Source organism: Salmo salar, chromosome 04, assembly GCF_965601325.2.
Source record: "Salmo salar chromosome 04, fSalSal1, whole genome shotgun sequence".
In the NCBI taxonomy this organism is placed as follows: domain Eukaryota; kingdom Metazoa; phylum Chordata; class Actinopteri; order Salmoniformes; family Salmonidae; genus Salmo; species Salmo salar.
In genome coordinates, this window is record NC_138294.1 from 71649690 (window position 1) to 71670819 (window position 21130).

Here is a 21130-nt window from a genome sequence, read left to right on the forward strand (position 1 = left end):
ATGATTTGGCACATTCACCCGTTTGTTTTGATAGCACAAGTCAGCCTTCCCTGAGCTTTTAAGGGAAAGGAAAGACAAGTCAAACAAACAAAAAAACATGCAATTTATTCAGACGTTAAAACTGCTGTCAGCAAAACTGGCCAGTTTCATTAGGGCCTGGGCCAAATGGGTCCCGTGGCTGTGTCAGATTGGAATAAGCCTTGTGGAAAGGTATAGCAAAGTAGATAGCCAATTCTGACAGTGATCATATTCTGTCCACGGCCTGGAAATTACACAAACAAAATCATGTTCGACCGCAAATTCCATCCCCTGGGGGGAACCTTTGTCGAAGTCTAGGATATCTTTTTGGGTGATTAGCATTCTCTCTGCAGGGATAACAAGTGGCTGCCAGTGTTTCTTGGCTGCAGTGGGTTAATGCCAGAGAGTACTGCATGTCAGGGCTCCTTAGCTAAGGATCTGTGGTGAATTCAATGCCCTGTTTGATATTGAGCTTTTTGGTGTCCCAGCCAGACCATGCGAACGGCGGCACAATGCCATTAGCCCACTGACATTGGGGACAGAAATAGTTTGACGAACAGCTGTCTCAAAGACACACCCCATGGCAGACAGACAGCACTCCCTCTCCTTGCTTCATCTTTGATAAGGCCTTAGCAAAAAAAGACCAGGTTCACCTTATCAACGGTAAACCGGATGAGAGACATGAATGATTTTCATGTACAGCGACACTGCGCCATTCATTTGAGTAACGGCTTCTCAAAAACCTTATTATAGTTTGACTTGAGTATCCATTTCCTTCCACATGCACTCTACTACTCTTTCCCTTGTCTCCCCTGAGTCTTCTCTGACCACATATCCAAACCGATCTTGGTCTCCAGATGCCAGCATTGGGTTAATTACAAATTGAGGACAACGCCTGAAATTGTGGTAGATGATAGATGCTAGACTAGATTAGCAAGGTGTGGGAGAAATAGGATTAAAAAGAGAATCCTTAACATCTCTCTGTGAAATCAAATTATCACATCCCAATCGTGGCCTGGGGGTTAATTTTGGGGATAAATTGAATCTCTTTGAAGAGGGCTTGTACAACTCTGACAGTAACATGGAATGGCAAGATACATCTCCATGTTGAAATTGTGAGGAGTTATATGCACCAACAAATTTCTCTGCACTAACAGATATGATACCTAGTCTGTAAACACAAAACATTGGCTACATCTAGTGTTTTAAACAGAAATAGACATCAATTACACAATCAGTAGAAAGATGAGTGTCTTAAAACAAATTTCCATCACTATTTTCAGACTACTTTCAGATGCGCACTACAACATCATGAAGTAGCATTAGCCACTATCAGATTGTGTTTTATTAAGACAGTATGCATGTTTGATCCACCACCTGGATTTGGTCCTGCGTAGCAAAATCTGGAATGTTTTTATTTATTATTATTTATTTTTTACATTGGATAAAAGTAGAGACACCGAGCTAGAAAATTGTATAATCATACACTGCAGTTGAAGAACAATGAAAAAGTAATTCTGCTTTGAAAGTTGATAAACTTGTAACCCCACATTTGAGAAAATGGCCTCTGAATGTTATGGTACATCTACTGGAGAGCTCTTCGTCTACACCCATTCAGCATCGTTCACACCCTCTTAAGCCTGAGCCCTACCCGTCCTTTTAAGGATTCACAGTGTGGTAAAACAGCCAAAGCCTTCAAGATTAAAAAAGTGGTGAAAATAGTAGCAAAAAGTAGTAGTAAATATAAAAACTTTATCTAGTCCTTGGCCTATATCCTAATTTGACTTTGGTTGATTGATTACATTTATTAGACGATTTAAAAAAAAATACATATAAGGGAGCGCCAGCTGGTGATGCCTCCACGCACAATTTGGTGCAGGTCATGTTGTTCTTCACATTACCATCTCTGGTAAACACAGACTATATCAAATCAAATCTACGTTTATTTGTCACATGGACAGGATACAGAAGGTGTAAACGGTACCGTGAAATGGTTACTTGCATAGTAGAGTATTTTGTTTAGACATGTAGCTAGCTAGCTGAACAATTAACCATAATCCCAACTCTAATGCCGTGTTCAAAACAACATGGAACATGGGGGGAAAAAAACTCAGACTGGGAAAAATCTATTTGAACGGTCATCCAACTCGGAATTCCAACTCGGGAACCTTTTTAGATCTCCTACACAGATCATAAACGTAACGTTAGCTAGCGAGCCAGCCAGCTAACGTTAGCTAGCGAGCCAGCCAGCTAACGTTAGCTAGCGAGCCAGCCAGCTAACGTTAGCTAGCGAGCCAGCCAGCTAACGTTAGCTAGCGAGCCAGCCAGCTAACGTTAGCTAGCGAGCCAGCCAGCTAACGTTAGCTAGCGAGCCAGCCAGCTAACTAACAGTACGCTTTAACTTGCACAACTCTACCCGTATACATGGAAGAACACTTCTCCCTCTACCATGCTTGCCCTTAGTTTGAAGATGTAATCTGGAGACAGGTGTTTTATACAACAGCCTTCTTTCTGTGTTCTCTTTGCATTTGGCAATCATCTCTCTGCTTCCACCAGGCATTCCACTGATTTCAAAACTCGGTCAACTTATTCCATGACAATGACACGGTTTCTTCCCCATCATTGTCATCAGAAGACAAACATTTCTGGTTCAATGAAACCTAAAATCAGGGATTTCCTCATTGTCTGATTAATTTTCAGAGTCAGAGAGTCAGCACGGCACGATCATCCTCCAGAAAGTAGTCCATCACAATGTTTTACCACTGAGCTTGGTCGATTGCACTATTAACTTCAGGGCAGCAATGTTGAGAGCAGTAGCAAAACCTTTTCAGTTATTCATGATAGCTTTCAAAAAAAGCAGCAGTAGACAGGATTATCCACACACACTTAAAAGCTCATGATATAGACATTCTACATGTCAGACCAATCCAAACTCATCTCTCTCTGTCCAGACCATCCATTATCTCAGCCAATCATGGCTAGTGGGAAGGTTCCTGTATTTTTCCCTATTAAAACCAAATACGCTCGTTTTTTAACAATTTTATTTGCATTTACATATGGCACACACGTTCGTTATTAAGGCACATGAAAGTTCACGTTACAGAAAGCATTTATGGCAAAAAACATATTTAGATATATAATGTTTTAAATGTTCAAATGCCTCTCCTGTGAAGTAGCGACGTCCGACATACGCCTAGTTTCCTGAAACGGGTCACATATTTTCCCTGTTTCTTTCCAGTTAGTTAAGGATGCCTTTGGAGCCTGAATGGTGTGTGTGTCATGTACGAGCCGGTCCCCAGGGGACACAAGTATATTACCGGCTGTGCAGCTTAAAAGGAATAATCCAATAAAAATCATGAAACTCCTGTCAGTTTGGTCAAAGCCTATCAGTAGGTAAAAAAAAAAAATGTCCCCATGATTTTACTTCTAAGTGGTCCGTCTGAAAATCAGGAAATCATATAGGAATGCGTCATAGCTACATAATTCTCGACTGGATTGTGTTATCCATTTCATAACGCTTTTAAAATATTTACCTGCGCTCCAGATCGCCAAATCAGCCAATAGATCATGAGCATACTTGTCTAGAACACATCCATCCGTTTATATCATGACAACGTATATATTTCGCTTAGATAAGGTCAATTTAAAGTGTTACAAATTATTCAACCCCGTTTCTCCTTCAAGTACCAAGTCACAATGCGCCCTGTGTGTCCGAGGGGAACAGCGATATTACAGAGAGGAGGAGATCGGAATTCCATTGGGCAATGAATGGAGAAACGCCCCACCTAACTGACTATGGACCAATTGCATTCATGTTGTCATGCTGCGTCACACAATCCCTTCTCAAAATCAGGATGAGTCGAGAAACATGCCTATTTTCCTCGATAAGTACGTAATGTCATGATCCCAAAGCTATATGATATTACAGAGAGAACAAGTTCTTACAACTAGAAAAACATTTGCAATGTTGTACTTCTTGTTCACGAAATTCATGCTAATGTTCAGTTTGAGCTAGCGCCCAATTTTTTTATTTCACCTTTATTTAACCAGGTAGGCCAGTTGAGAACAAGTTCTCATTTATAACTGCGACCTGGCCAAGATAAAGCAAAGCAGTGCGACACAAACAACAAGAGTTACACATGGAATAAACAAACGCACAGTCAAGTCTATATACAGTGTGTGCAAATGAAGTAAGATTAGGGAGGTAAGGCAATAAATGGGCCATAGTGGCAAAATAATTACAATTTAGCAATTAAACACTGGAGTGATAGATGTGCAGAAGATGAATGTGCAAGTAGAGATACTGGGGTGCAAAGGAACCAAAAAATAAAAATAATATGGGGATGAGGTAGTTGGGTGGGCTATTTACAGATGGGCTATGTACAGGTGCAATGATCTGTAAGCTGCTCTGACAGCTGATGCTTAAAGTTAGTGAGGGAGCTAGTAGTCTCCAGCTTCAGTGATTTTGCAATTCATTCCAGTCATTGGCAGCAGAGAACTGGAAGGAAAGGCGGCCAAAGGAGGAGTTGGCTTTGGGGGTGACCAGTGAAATATACCTGCTGGAGCGCGTGCTACGGGTGGGTGCTACTATGGTGACCAGAGAGCTGAGATAAGGTGGGGCTTAACCTAGCAAAGATTTATAGATGACCTGGAGCCAGTGGGTTTGGCGACGAATATGAAGCAAGGGCCAGCCAACGAGAGCATACAGGTTGCAGTGGTAGGTAGTATATGGGGCTTTGGTGACAAAACGGATGGCACTGTGATAGACTGCATCCAGTTAGCTGAGTAGAGCATTGGAGGCTATTTTGGAAATGAGATCGCCAAAGTCAAGGATCGGTAGGATAGTCAGTTTTACGAGGGTATGTTTGGCAGTATGAGTGAAGGAGGCTTTGTTGCGAAATAGGAAGCCGATTCTAGATTTAATTTTGGATTGGAGATACTTAATGTGAGTCTGGAAGGAGAGTTTACAGTCTAACCAGACACCTAGGTATTTGTAGTTGTCCACATATTCTAAGTCAGAACCGTCCATAGTAGTGATGCTAGATGGGCGGGCAGGTGCGGGCAGCATTCGGTTGAAGAGCATGCATTTAGTGTTACTTGCATTTAATAGCAGTTGGAGGCCACGGAAGGAGAGTTGTACGTCATTGAAGCTCGTCTGAAGGTTTGTTAACACAGTGTCCAAAGAAGGGCCAAAAATATACAGAATGGTGTCGTCTGCATAGAGGTGGATTAGAGAATCACCAGCAGCAAGAGCGACATCAATGATGTATACAGAGAAGAGAGTCGGCCCGAGAATTGAACCCTGTGGCACCCCCATAGAGACTGCCAGAGGTCCGGACAACAGGCCCTCCGATTTGACACATTGAACTCTGTCTGAGAAGTAGTTGATGAATCAGGCGAGGCAGTCATTTGAGAAGCCAAGTCGATTGAGTCTGCTAATAAGAATGCGGTGAATGACAGAGTCTAAAGCATTGGCCAGGTCGATGAATACGGCTGCACAGTATTGTCTTTTATCGATGGCGGTTATGATATCGTTTAGGACCTTGAGCGTGGCTGAGGTGCACCCATGACCAGCTCGGAAACCAGATTGCATAGCGGAGAAGGTACAGTGGGATTCAAAATTGTCAGTGATCTGTTTGTTAACTTGGCTTTCGAAGACCTTAGAAAAGCAGGGCAGGATAGATATAGGTCTGTAACAGTTTGGGTCTAGAGTGTCTCCCCCTTTGAATAGGGGGATGACCGCAGCAGCTTTCCAATCTTTGGGAATCTCAGACGATACGAAAAAGAGGTTGAACAGGCTAGTAATTGGGGTTGCAACAATTGCGGTGGATAATTTTAGAGAGGGTACAGATTTTGTAGCTCTTTCAGAACATCAGCCATCTGGATTTGGGTGAAGGAGAAATGGGGAGGCTTGGGCAAGTTGCTGTGGGGGGGTTCAGTACTGTTGACTTGACGTAGTCAGGTGGAAAGCGTGGCCAGCCGTAGAAAAATGTTTATTGAAATTCTCGATTATCGTAGATTTATCAGGGGTGACAGTGTTTCCTAGCCTCAGTGCAGTGGGCAGCTGGGAGGAGGTGCTCTTATTCTCCATGGACTTTACAGTTTCCCAGAACTTTTAGGAGTTTGTTCTACAGAATGCAAATTTGTTTGAAAAAGCTAGCCTTTGCTATCCTAACTGCCTGTGTATATTGGTTCCTAACTTCCCTGAAAAGTTGCATATCGCGGGGGCTATTCGATGCTAATGCAGTACGCCACAGGATGTTTTTGTGCTGGTCAAGGGTAGTCAGGTCTAGAGTGAACCAAGGGCTATATCTGTTCCTGGTTCAACATTTTTTGAATGGGGCATGCTTATTTAAGATGGTGAGGAAAGCACTTTTAAAGAATAACCAGGCATCCTCTACTGACGGAATGAGGTCAATATCCTTCCAGGATACCCGGGCCAGGTCGATTAGAAATGCCTGCTCGCTGAAGTGTTTCAGGGAGCGTTTGACCGCTGCCATTACAGATGCAGGCAATGAGGCTGTGATTGCTGAGATCCTGGTTGTTGACAGCAGAGGTGTATTTAGAGGGCTGGTTGGTCAGGCTGATATCTATGAGGGTGCCTGTGTTTACATATTTAGGGTTGCACCTGGTAGGTTCCATGATCATTTGTGTGAGATTTAGGGCATCTAGCTTAGATTGCAGGACAGCTAGGGTGTTAAGCATATCCCAGTTTAGGTCACCTAACAATTGACTCCTATTCACTCCTTGAAGGAGAGCTCTCCTTGTCCCAGAATTGCCCAGAATGCAACGCGCAGCTCATTGATGACGCATGGGCAACGTACACAATGGGCAGAATTACGATTCAAATGGAGTTTCCCCATAAGTAGCTCTGTGGGAAAGAAATGTACACTGCTCTCCCTCTGGGCAGAGATGAACTGCAAGTTGAACTCGGTGAGAGACTCCTAAATTGATATTCAGTTTGTTTTAGTGATTTTACAGCTAGTTAGCTCCTTCACATGCTGATATTGACTTTGGTATTATTGTGTGTATCCAGCCCGCCCAGAGCGAAAGAGAATTGTGGGTATTTTAGTAGACTTGAGCTGCAACAGATTTCCCAAAACTATTGTCACATTTCTGCCCACCTTGATATAAATAAAATTAAACATTTGTTCACAAATAGTGTTAACAATTGTGAAAACAATTTAACACTGTTAATCATAGGAATTATTTTAAATGTAGGATGCTAATGGCAATTGACAAAAGATGTAAGGAATAGTAGCACAATCTGGCAGCAGCAGGGCTATCAGACTGAGCTAAACTACCACAATCATTGGAGGGTTACATTTTAGTAATGCGGTCACTGGTTGACAGAGGCTGTTGTACAAGAAAAACATGGCTGAGATGATGTGTCGAATCTTAGATTGAACATCAACTGAGCCAATAAGGCAAAAAAAATGTAAATTAAAAACATTTACATTTTAGTCATTTAGCTGACGCTCTTATCCAGAGCGACTTACAATAGTGAATGCATACATTTCATCCATTTTTCTTTTGTACTGGCCCCCCGTGGGAATCGAACCCACAACCCTGGCGTTGCACACACCATGCTGGCATTGCAAACACCATGCTCTACCAACTGAGCCACAGGGAAGACATAGCACAGTGAAGAAAATGCACTAGTAGACAAAGATCTTGGCTAGTTAGCATATAAAGGCTCATGTTTATCCCTCACTATCAAGCATGTGCTTATCCCAACCTAAATAATGTGGCTAACGCTAGCTGTTCAGCAAGGTGAGAATGATAATACCACCACATAAAGATGTCACATGACTGTGGGACTAGACTCATCTGTCCAGGAAGATAAGCTCAGAAGACCCTCAGTTTACCATGGTCGCCATGGTGACATTCACCACTGGGCGCTAATCACCAACTTCAGTACTGACAGATTATATGTAGGTGGACGAAACTCAAATGTCTCATTATTCACGTAGTATCGCCCGCGCATGCAACAGGCAGGTAAACTGGTCATCTTTGTACATCCACATTGCCCAGAGTCATTCAAACACTTCTTTACTGCTGCATTCAGAATGAGGACGGAGGAGACAACCTCCAGCTTGATCGGCATGCAGCAGCCGGTCTTGTTTATTAAATTGAAGTTAAGTGAGCACTGTGCCTCTGCTCTGAAAATGTATGGAGATTTGATTCAGTCCAGTAGCTTCAATTCATATTGACAGCGACAAGGAGCGCAGATACATTAGCTGACAACATGGGAGGGACAAGCACCATTGCTGAGGAAGATTGTATCAGAGAGTTTGAGGCAAAGTGTTGTGTAGAGTTCCCCCTCCACCAAATGAGAGAAAGGTTTTCTGCAATAAATACTGTATGTATTTCCACTCTTGCTACTTATACAGATACTGTGCCTTTAGAAAGTATTCAACCCCTTGACTTTTTCCACATTTTGTTCTGTTACAGCCTGAATTTTAAATGGATTACATTTTGTTTTGTGTCACTGGCCTACACACAATACCCCATAATGTCAAAGTGGAATTATGTTTTTGGAATTTTTTACAGATTGAAAAGCTGAAATGTTTTGAGTCAATAAGTATTCAACCTCTGTTACTACAAGCCTAAATAAGTTCAGGAGTAAAAACGTGCTTAACAAGTTGCATGGTGTGTTTAACATGTTTATTGAATGACTACATCATCTCTATACACCACACATGCATTTACAGTACATACAGAAAGTATTCAGACCCCTTTACTTTTTCCACACTTTGTTACATTACAGCCTTATTCTAAAATTAATAAAATGACTTAATCAATTTTAGAATAAGGCTGTAATGTAACAAAATGTGGAATACGTCAAGGGGTCTGAATACTTTTCAAATGCACTATAATCTTTAAGGTCCCTTAGTCAAGCAGTGAATTTTAAAGACAGATTTAACCACAAAGACCAGAGAGATTTTCCAATGCCTTGCAAAGAATTGCACATATTGGTTAAAAAAAAAAAATAGACATCGAATATCCCTTTGAGTATGTTGTAGTTATTAAATCACACTTTGGATGCTGTATCAATACAACCAGTCACTACAAAGACACAGGTGTCCTTAACTCAGTTGCCGGAGAGGAAGGAAACCACTCAAGGATTTCACCATGTGACTTTAAAACAGTTACAGAGTTTAATGGCTGTGATAGGAGAAAACTGAGGATTGATCAACAACATTGTAGTACCTCCACAATATTTACCTAAATGACAGAGTGAAAAGGAGGAAGCCTGTACAAAATAAAAAATATTCCAAAAGATGCATCACGTTAAATGTGGCAAAGAAATTAACTTTATGTCCTACAAAGTGTTATGTTTGGGGCAAAACCAACAACATGAGTAACACACTTCATATTATCAAGCATGGTAGTGGCTGCATCATGTTATGGGTATGCTTGTCATCGGCAAAGACTAAGGAGTTATTGGGGGGATAAAAAGAAACTGAATAGAGCTAAGCACAGGCAAAATCCTAGAGGAACACCAGGATATTAAACCGACAAGAACAGCCTAACAATAGTTTGTCACTGAACTGGGAGAAAATACATACATACATACATACATACATACATACATACATACATACATACATACATACATACATACATACATACATACATACATATAAAAAAATAAGAGGGGCTGATGCCTGCTGAGGTAAGCATAGCATTGTGCTAACTCAGTGACAACAACAATAACTACACTACTCCAGTCAAACTGTAGTCAGATCTGCAGTGGCCCATTCATACACAACCCATTCAGATTTTCATCTGAAGGGAATAAGAGACAATTGTATCCATTGTTACACCTAAACCAACAAAAATAACTAACATCTCTTCTGTTGTGTCTAATTGAACAAACATGGTGTCATGAAATGGAAATGTTTTCAAAGAGTATGAAGCAAGAATAATTCAAATTGTGTAGGATCACCCCAGGGAATAGTGTGATTGAAGGATATTTCCTCCCACACAAAATATAGAACTGGAAGTTAAGAACAGCAGAGTCACTCTGTTAGCCTATAGCACATATTTCAGACCATATTTCTTATTTTACAGACTTTGGTAGTATGTTCAAACTGAGGGCCCTTTTCAATCAAAACAGGTATGCCTATCCATACGTTCCAGGTTTAAGGCACAACATTTACCCAGTGCTGTGCCAAAGTGTGTTTTGAATTCATATGATGTTGAATTTCTTTCAGTTGTCATTGTTTCATTGATGAAATGCATCTAAAGCTGCATATTCTCAGTGCAAGAAGACCGCAGTTAGTTTTTCAGTTAACAGATTTTGCATGCAGCCTGCTCTCAGTATGTGTTGTTATGGCTTACGACTCACAGGAATAAAGTTATTTCCTCTCCAGTTGTGTCAAGATGATGACAGGCCCTCTGTCTTGCAGTAAAGGCAACCTGCAAATTAACTTGTCAAAATTTCTAGGGTATCTCTTTATGATTTATCGTCTCCTACTAGTCATACTTAGATCATGGCATCTGATGAGTCAACATCACGTCAGTTATGCAACACGCAGCTTAAGTTATAAACAATGGCTTCACTGTCAGAAGTTTTTAGGATGAAATCTAGCATATAAATTAGCGAAAGTTTTTGCTTAAGCCATGAAAAGCTTAAATCACTTTGTTCTAACTTCTATCAAATTGATAAAAATCCTGACAGTGAGTGCTAATTTGTATAATTGTTCATTATGCATGCCCCAGTGCATTGCTGACTACTAGAAATGCAGTTTCCATACTGTATTAAGGTAATACAGTAATTGTTAGTATCACTGATTTACTGGAGGTGACCATGACTGCTGTGACCTCAAGTTAATAACTTGCACTTTGAAGCATATAAGACTATTTATTCTTGTTATATTTTGAATCATTTCATAACGTAAGCCCCCACCCCCTGTCCTCACCTAATACTCATTCCAAACATGGCAATTCCCTTTTCAGATGACCACACAGCTTGGTCCTGTTAGTTCCGATGCTGATATTACACTCCTTTTCAGAGCGTATGCTTTGAAACCTAAATATCCTGAGGATTCATACGGATAGCTCCGATTAGTGTCCTTAAGAGAGTATATGAATCTGATTAGAATCCTGTTGCCCAGAGAAGTGCTGAAGATAATCTATTTATAAAAGCATTGTCATGATGCAGCGACTTTATACGTATGGAGACATCTCTGAAAGGTAAGTGATTGGCGAGTTGTGTGTCGTAATGAGTGTCATTAGATACATATTACCAGGGCAGCAGGATGTTTCATAGACAATATGGGGCTAAATAGCTGGATAGTGGACATACAGCTTCAATCAAGCCCTATTGTACCCTACCTGCATTAAAAATGTGGGCAGGTTCCATTAAACTAAAAAAGTGTCATACTATATCAGACAAGTTTATCAATGTATCTGTGTGCATTTTGCAATCAAGACCCTACTTGTTTGAGTTTCATGTGATAATTGGATTAAATAATAAATATCACCTGTGCACATATGCAGCCACCACAGGTGATTGAAATAGTTAATTTTAGATATAATAGTATGCCCCATGTAAATTAATTTAGAATTCAATTAGTATGATCAACAATGAGGTTGTGTCAGCAAATTGTTGGGCAGGTTGACCTGTTGGAGCATGGGGTCAGTAAATTCAGGTCCTAAACAGCTAAGCAAACTGCAACAAAAAAATATATATATATTTTTTTAAATGCAAGTGACAAAAGAAAAATGGTGGACTGTGTGTTATTTATGTCTGTAATAGAGTATGAGTCAAAATATCCCAAAAAGCTAACGGTCAAACAGGGAAATGGTTCCAAACATTTTAGAAACCATACATTTTTCCCATAAGGGATTTTAGAAACACTTCAAATAAGGGCTGTGTTTCGTGTAGGCCGATCCTGGCGTGATGTTTTGATAACCATGTAAATCACTCTAGGACAAGGTGACTTTTATCAATATATTTGCCTGTATTTACCCTCCCCCCCAAAATAAAATGCTAATAAGCCATCATAAAGAGCTATGAGGGTAGCCTAGTGGTTAGAGTGTTGGGCCAGTAAACGAAAGGTTTCAAGTTCGAATCCCCGAGCTGACAAGGTACAAATCTGTTGTTTTGCCCCTGAACAAGGCAGTTTAACCCACTGTTCCTAGGCCGTCATTGAAAATAAGAATTTGTTCTTAACTGACTTGCCTAGTTAAATAAAGGTAAAATAAATAAAACAACTACAAATGCCATGATGATCTGGACAAGACTGCCGAATGTCTCCTTTTATGCTAATTATCATTTTCGAATCTGAGAGTAAGTAGAGACAAATATATTGATAAAAGTCACCTGATTATCAAAACGTCACACCAGGGTAAACCTACACGAAACACAGCCCTAATCTGAAGTGTTTCTAAGATCCCCTATGGGAAAAATAAATGGTGGAAAAACGATTGGAACCATTTCCCTGTTTGACCACTAGGTTTCATTGGTATTATGACGCCTCCACTGTGGCGCTCTATGACCAAGGTAGCCTACACTTTGAGCCCAGGTAGGTTTAACTTTTTCGAGATCTGTTCATAGGTCTAACAAGTGTCTAGTCTCAACCATTTACAGTATGCATGTGCAATATCACATAATATGTTAATGTGCAAAATATAACTGCACTCCCCAGTGTCTATTATAGTCCAGTTCATATCCCATCCCACTGGGCACAGACATCAGTTCAGTGACTAGTTTTGATTTAGATTTTGTTGAGTTGTCAACTAACGTGAATTAAACCCTGTCATTTGATTTAGGTTAAAAGTTGGGTGAAAAAGACGAAATTCCCTTAGTGATGACTTTTTGCAAATCCGTTTTTCACGTTGATTCAACGTCATCACATGGAATTGTTTGGTTGAAATTACGTGGAAACAACTTGATTCAACAATTTTTCCCCCAATAGCATGTTTACATCCCTGTGATGCTCCGTAGCTTGTGGACCATATCAATAGTCTTCTTCCACCACCATAAGCACCTTAGTTCACACGTTACACAACAATCATTTGGAGTTAATTTTAACTGCTGGGACTATTGCTTCATAGTCTGGTATAGGCTAATCCTCTGGAATCCCCCTCAATGACAAAATGCACATGACGTGGAAATTACCATACAGTTTGAATCGTATAATTTAACCTGACAAACACTTTTCCTGTAATTTCAATTGTCAAAGCAACGTAATTACTTTTTTAAACCATTCGCAACCAGTGACAGTATGAATAATTAGAAAGGGTTTTACCTGAGAAAGACGGTCTCGCCTTGCCTGACGGTAATATTGTCCATTACTTTATTATCGGTTTGGGAATCCCCTTGACTGTGGACAGGCAAACCTGGGGGGACAAGAAACAGCAGCCTGAATGACAGAACCACCAGGCACTTCCAAGACACGACAAAGTATCCACAAACACCCATCTTCGGTTTATAAATCCCACTGCTTGTCGAGACACACAAAGCGTCCGTTGATTTAAAAGGCAAATGCGTATTTTGTCCGGTGGAGCGAGTGCGGGTTAGTTAATAGCCTACAGTTCATCTGGTAATCCAAATCTTCTTTCCAGGTGCAGCATAGCATATGCAGGAGTATAGCTATCCCTACTGCGCACTCAACAGAAATATGTGCAGGCTGTTCTATTCTGTTCTGTAGCTCGCAGAATGGAAATATGTGCTCTTCCTTTCCGAATGGTCCAGCTGTTTATTGATGATGACAGTACACGCTTGTACTTTCACATTCACGGAAAATTAACGGTCGCAGTTGTGGACAGCACGCAGAGCAAACACAAATCAGATACTTCGTTTGAGATTACGTGATAAAACTTTAACCACCGGTGCCAAATGCGCAGAAGAGCGCAAAAACAAGACAAATGCGTGATTCTCGTTCCAACAGATGCGGATTTTCTTGGGATTGGATCTAGGCTACACGAGTTTTAGTGATTATTCTATCAACATTCTACACCGTCCCCTCATCGTCGCTATACGTGCTCTAGGTCAGGGATCATCAACTAGATTCAGCAGCGGGACGATATTTTCAGGGGATCAGAAAATAATTACAAATAGTTTATTGCTTGCAAATTGACCGCAAGAAGCCCAAACATTTATACGATTTGACTAAAACATTATCATTTCAAGCATTGCTTACATTTTGTATACGATCACATATACCGTATCACGCTAATATGCGTGGGAATACTTTGAAACATATCTCCAAAATGTAAAATCACTTGGAGCTGATGTTTTTATAGTCTTTTATGTCCAACAATAAAACATTTAAAATAAAACGTACATGTTTTTTTTTGCTCAGAAAGCCGAATAAAATCACCAGTGCAGATGCTATAGACTGCCTACAGTTTGCGTAATATATTGTTCAGACCTTTAACACGTGAAATTGGTGGGTATGACTCAAGTGTTTTGGTGGTGTGGATAAAGACACGTGGACTAAATATACCGCCCTTGACTCATAGCATCCATGTTCACACTCCAGGCTATTAAATGTGTAAATCATCTACTTGCAGTGCAGTTATATAGCCTATGCAAGCCACAGTGCTGGCCCTAGCCCTTTGGGGGCCCTAAACAAGATTTGGTTGGGGGGTATCTCCAGCAAAACATTCTAGTTGCCCCCCCCCCAGTTAATGCAATTTTAACTTGTGCAATTTTGTACAAAAAACATCATGCAATCCTACTAATTTTGCCATGGGGCAGAGATTATTTTTCTTCTTCAGTTTTACAGCTAATTTCCTGCAATTTTACCTATTTTGCAATGGAGTGGAGAGAACATTTGACTGTTTTAAACTGATTTCCTGCAATTATACACATTTTGCTATGACTTATGCCATGGCCCAGTGTAGTAAAAAACGTGGTTTCCCTGTGTTTTATATATATTTCCACACTGAGGTTGGTATTCCTAAAGATCATGTGTGCAGCCAAAGTTTAAATTAGTGTGAAGGGCATATCTTTAAGCTGTCACTTAAAAAGTCTCAAAGTCAATAGTTAAAAAAGTGTATAAAATCATAACTCAAAATTGGCAGTTATCTTAGTGAAAGACTCTCCCATACACTTTAAAGTCTACGCAGAGCGGTGCACCATAACCAATCAGAGGTACAGTAGGACTATATGCAAACAAGCCATTTGCCACAAGGTCATGCCATCATTCACTTTCAACTGGGCTGTGTGTTTACAAGCAGTTGCAAAAGCGCAACTTTATATCATTAGAAAGCATTTGACAAAGGACACAAAATACACTTGAATGGATTACAGCAAATATGTAGAGTAGCTAAATACCATGGAAGTTCTCTTACATTTGGGAACTTTACATTCCTATTGATCAAACAACAATACAAATATAGACTATCTTTCCCTATAGGCACATCAACAACAAGATCAACAACTAATGCTAACCAGAGCAAGATGAACTAAAAGCTAACAAAGGAAAATTAGATAAACCCTCTCAAACTTTTTCAGCTAGTTGGCTGTCAAAATTGCACTGATAAACGATGGAGAACGGCCTGCTCGTCCTTCTGCAGCTTGCCTGCCAATGCATGTGTTGTCCCAACCAAGCACCCAAGCTAACTGGCTAAAGTTGTCTAGCTTGCTAGCTAGCTACTTCCAGACACAAATGAGAGAACACCTCGCTGAGCATTTTACTCACGCTAGCAGATTTGGTTAGGATGTTTACATGTTATATAGAGCGTTCATGACTAACGATGACTTTTTTTGCCTACGTTTACTGACACTAGTCATATTCAGCGAGTTTTGCGTGTTCATAAATGTATCAGTTGTCACACTCAGACAAGAGTGCTCTGAAATCTGAGTAGATAGCTAGCCAGAGTGAATTTGCGAACGCAAGAGATATGCTAACTGGATAAAGGTCATTCAGCATAGCTAGCTAGCAAAGCGATTCACATTTCTTGCTAGTTAACCAAATGACACCTGCAACTCTAGCTGTGTGTAGCCACCAAAAAAACGATATGAGGCGAAAGTTACTCACTCACCCACTCCTCCAATGACATGACATGACATCCTCCTAGCAGCTAGCTATCTATCCAGCTAATGTTAGGCTCCATGTTTTTAGCTTGTTACATAAATATATCCACTAGCCTATTAGCCAAATGATGACTTTGCTAGTTTGATTGTGTTTACATTCCCAGCGTTAGTTACATTTGTCAGTTTTTGTCCAAAATATTCAGTCATTGAAACTGAAACAGCTTGGGGATTCGAAACAGCAACCTTTCAGTTACTCCAACACTCTTAACCACTAGGCTACCTGCCACCCATTAATCATGGAATGTTGAGTCAAATATAACCTATTTTTAAAATCTCTTCTAAAATTGGTTTTGTAGCATAAACTGGAAATGGTATATTTTTGACTGATATTATGATTATTATTATTATTGTCGTCTGTTTGTTCCATATCTTCAAAGTAGTTCAAATGCTGTCAGTTCCAGTTCCAAGTAAAGGCATTGCAACTTTCTTACAGTATTTCTTGCAGATATCAGTCCTACCTACAAGTAAGTCAAAACATTTATTTTCTGCCATTTCATAAAAGCTGTGTGAGCTTATATGTTTATAACCCAAATTGTTCACTGAAGTAGAAATTATCCTTTGTGATACAGGCAGACATAATTGCCACATACAGTACCGTATCTGTCATCGGTGTCATTGAAACTCAGTGAACAATGAATTGCATAGTGCTTAATATAACCTAATTTAGGTCCCCCACAAAAGGCATGCATATGCACAATCTGTCACAGTTCATGTCAAGTAATTTATGTTGCGGCTAAGTGCTGCTCGGCTGTAATTCTGTCTGGACCCAGTCATAAAAGGGGAAGTTCCTCCATGGCCATTAGCCAGGCTGATGATGCTTGCTAATTACACCCACTGTCCCTGCGCTTTAATCACAAACAAGAGAGCAGCAGGTTACAAAGAGCAATATCAAAATACTCTCAGCCTTAATGGCAGACACCAGATCACAGCAGTGTGTGTGGATCTTACATTTAAAGGGCATGCCATTTGAAATAGCACTTTGCTTGAACTTCTGTTGTCCATTTTGAGCAGACCTACACTTAAGAGAGCACTATGGCACGATATGTTAAAAGTTAATAGATCAGAGAATATACAGCACATTCGGAAAGTATTCAGACCCCTTGACTTTTTCTACATTTTGTTACATTACAGCCTTATTCTGAAATTCATTAAATAGTTTTTTTCCCTTCATCAATCTACACACAATACTCCATAATGACAAAGCAAAAACTGCTTGTTAGAATTTTTTGCAAAATGTAAATTTCATATTTACATAAGTATTCAGACCCTTTACATAGTACTTTGTTGAAGCACCTTTGGCAGCGATTACAGCCTCGAGTCTTCTTGGGTATGATGCTACAAGCTTGGCGCACCTGTATTTGAAGAGTTTCTCCCATTGTTCTCTGCAGATCCTCTCAAGCTCTGTCAGGTTGGATGGGGAACATCGCTGCACAGCTATTTTCAAGTCTCTCCAGAGATGTTCGATCGGGTTCAAGTCCGGGCTCTGGCTGGTCCACTCAATGACGTTCAGAGACTTGTCCCGAAGCCACTCCTGCATTGTCTTGGCTGTGTGCTTAGGGCCGTTGTCAAGTTGGAAGGTGAACCTTTGATCCAGTCTGAGGTCCTGAGTGCTCTGGAGCAGGTTTTCATCAAGGATCTCTCTGTACTATGCTCCGTTCATTTTTCCATCAATCCTGACTAGTCTCCCAGTCCCTGCCGCTAAAAAACATCCCTGGAGCATGATGCTGCCACCATCATGCTTCACCGTAAGGACGGTGCCAGGATTCCTCCAGACGTGACGCTTGAAATTCAGGCCAAAGAGTTCCGTCTTGTTTTCATCAGACCAGAGAATCTTGTTTCTCATGGTCAGAGTCCTTTAGCTGCCCTTTGGCAAACTCAAAGTGGGCTGTCATGTGCCTTTTACTGAGGAGTGGCTTCAGAGGAGGAGTGGCTCCACTTTAAAGGCCTAATTAGTGGAGTGCTGCAGAGATGGTTGTCCTTCTGGAAGGTTCTCCTATCTCCACAGAGAAACTCTGGAGCTCTGTCAGCGTGACCATCAGGTTCTTGGTCACCTCCCTGACCAAAATACTTCTCCCCCGATTGCTAAGTTTGTCCGAGCGGCCAGCTCTAGGAAGTCTTGTTGGTTCCAAACTTCTTCCATTAAAGAATGATGGAGGCCACTGTGTTCTTGGGAACCTTCAATGCTGCAGACATTTTTTGGTATCCTTCCCCAGATCTGCGCCTTGACACAATCCTGTCTCAGACCTCTACGGACAATTCCTTCCACCTCATGGCTTGGTTTTTGCTCTGACATGCACTGTCAACTGTGGGACCTTATATAGACAGGTGTGTGAATCATATCCAATCAATTGCATTTTACCACAGGTGGACTCCAATCAAGTTGTAGAAACATCTCAAGAATGAGCAATGGAAACAGGATTCACCTGAGCCCAATTTCGAGTCTCATAGCAAAGTGTCTGAATACTTATGTAAATAAGGTATCATTTTTTTTTTTACATTTGCAAACATTTCTAAAAACCTGTTTTCGCTTTGACATTATGGGGTGTTGTGTGTAGATTGATGAGGATTATTTTTTATTTAATCCATTTCAGAATAAGACTGTAATGTAACAAAATGTGGAAAAAGTCAAGGGGTTTGAATACTTTCCGAATGCACTATAGCTTTTTTTAATCTAACTATTTTCAGTGTTGCCTGACTATATCGTTTGTCTCAAGAAGACAAAAAAATAGAACGTTACAGAGGGTGATCTTAAATTAGGAATGATATCTATATTTTATATTGGTTGAGTTACAGTATAAAAAGGCTAAATGCACCGCTAATATCGCATCACTAAACAAGAGACGAGGTGATTCAAGTATATTTCAATCTTCGCTGAATGGCAGATTTACCAATATACACTGCTAAATGGCCTCCCCATTTCAGAGATGCTTGCTGTTGCAAATGAGCATTAACAGCAGATGTTTGCTCTCACTTTGAGCTACAGACTTCTAGGTTATACCATTGGATTCAGCTATTTCTTCTGCATCCATTGGTACCAGTCTGTGTGATTAACAGGGACTGAGCTAGAGCAGCGTTTGTGAGACAACGATGGATCCCGAAGGGGCTCGGGGTCTGGGATTTTTACAAAAGAATTATGACGTTTGAATGTTGAGCTACAAACTATTAAAAGCTGAGACTCTCACAAACATGCACACACAAAATCTATAAGCTCACATAGATGTTGTCACAAACTCTGAACTCCACACAGTTGTCACTGACTAGTTGGATATTCGTTTCTCAGTGAGCAAACAATCTGTACTTACAGCTTTCATATAAATTCATTTTTATCAGGTTTTTGCTTTGGCTGACATCGTTTTTTATTCACATTTGTCAATAAAACTCATAAATGCATCTATTTATGTCAGATTGTTTTGTTTTCTATTTGTAGCCTTGGTTGTCCTAAAAAGAAAATAGTAAAACACTTCATTGTGAAGATAAATAGAAGGGCTGGACATGCAGATACATGAAAGTCAGATTAATGAAAAGCCAATTTTTGCTGGGGTCTTGGGTGACGTATAAGGTTAACAACACTGACACTGTAGGATTTAGCACTTCATTTGCACTCCATACATAAAAAATACTGTGACGGATGTAGCAATTCTCACATCAATAATGCTGACTTATATAACAAGTGATGTTAAAGACAATTATAGAATGTTATAGAAGTTATAGACTAAGGCCCTAATAATGAATTCAATCAATTGCAGATCAAGGGAAATCACAATGTGGGTTTGGTACAATGGATAGTTGTAGTTGTAGGAGCATACATTTTTGGTTTGCAATGGTTCTGGAAATGAAGCCATATATTTTCTGACTGGTAAAACTGAACGTCTTTTAAACGTTCTGAGACTGGAAGTGAAAATGTTGCCTGTTCTGGGAACCTACATTATAGCGTGCAGGGAGGTTCTGAGAATGTTTTACTATGGTTCTCTGAAAGTTTTCGTGGGAGGTTTTATTAACGTTCTGAGAACGGAAACTATTTGTTATTAGACATTCTGAGAACATGTTTCAATAGGACTTTTAATAACACTGTTAGCTTAGGTTAACTCTTTTGAACTCCAAGCACAGATAGGACACATGGAAATTAATTTGCTTAGACATTATTCATGCAAACACATTTTTATTTTATTTATTGCGGCACAGCATCAGCAAGATTCAAACCTATGATCTTCTGTTCTCTATCCATGGAATTAGTCCACTGCACCACCAGGATGGAGCTAGCATGCCATGTTTCTTAACTCATACAAAGCTGTTCATTTTAGTTTATTCAAACAGACCCCATTTCAAAAGGAAACAAGCACTGCTACAAAGATAGGAGTTAGAGTGCGTTTTGTTGATACTGAGAACGGAATGTAAATGTTTTTCAATAACATTCTTAGAATGTCCTTAAAACGTTACTAATGTTTTCTTGTGGTTTTTATGGAAAGTTTTTTTAATGTTCTGAGAACATGACTTTAAATAGAACCATGAGGAAACCTGCAGAAAACGTTATGCTGAAGTACTGAAATTCCCACCTAAGAAACATATGGTTCTCAGAATGTTATGTGCTAGCTGGCTATCCTACACCATTCCCAGAACATTGTGGGAAGGTTGTATGCAAAATAATCACAGGACAACCACGCTCTCACCAAGCTCTAAGAAACACATGGTTCTTAGAACGTTATTTTCTAGCTGAGTTCACACTACAAGATATGCCCCCCTGTGTGCTTATTAATTGTGACAATGTGCTGACAATTAGGTGTCATCAATCTTTTTCGGATCAACAAGACTAACCCCACTGAACTTTACATTTCACCTTTTTTCTACTTCACTGTAATTGACAGAAAGGGAACAACACTAATCTTACCTGAATAGACTAATATACTGTAGAATACGTTTACCAGCGTTGCCCTAGATAGGAGCCATCGTTGATTGCATCTTTCATGCTTTGTCGAATTATGGATGGCAGATGTGCACGAAATCGAGCATGATCAGGTGTTAAACGAGCACCTCAGCAGTTCTGCTCTCTGACACCCT

The 21130-nt window shown here is 40.2% G+C and overlaps 1 protein-coding gene across 4 annotated transcripts in view; it reads right to left on the bottom strand.

The window, feature by feature from the left end:
- The window catches only part of ntm (neurotrimin), a 467218-nt gene that overhangs the window by 151089 nt on the left and 294999 nt on the right, over nt 1-21130 (bottom strand). For 3 of the 4 annotated variants that reach the window (XM_014197609.3, XM_014197608.3, XM_014197604.3), the window contains exon 1: nt 13281-14015. In XM_014197609.3, the coding sequence (XP_014053084.1) occupies nt 13281-13453 (173 nt within the window). In that variant the 5' untranslated portion in view covers nt 13454-14015. Of the gene's footprint in view, nt 1-13280; nt 14016-21130 lie in introns of those variants that run through there. The other variant, XM_014197606.3, reaches the window with a different exon arrangement.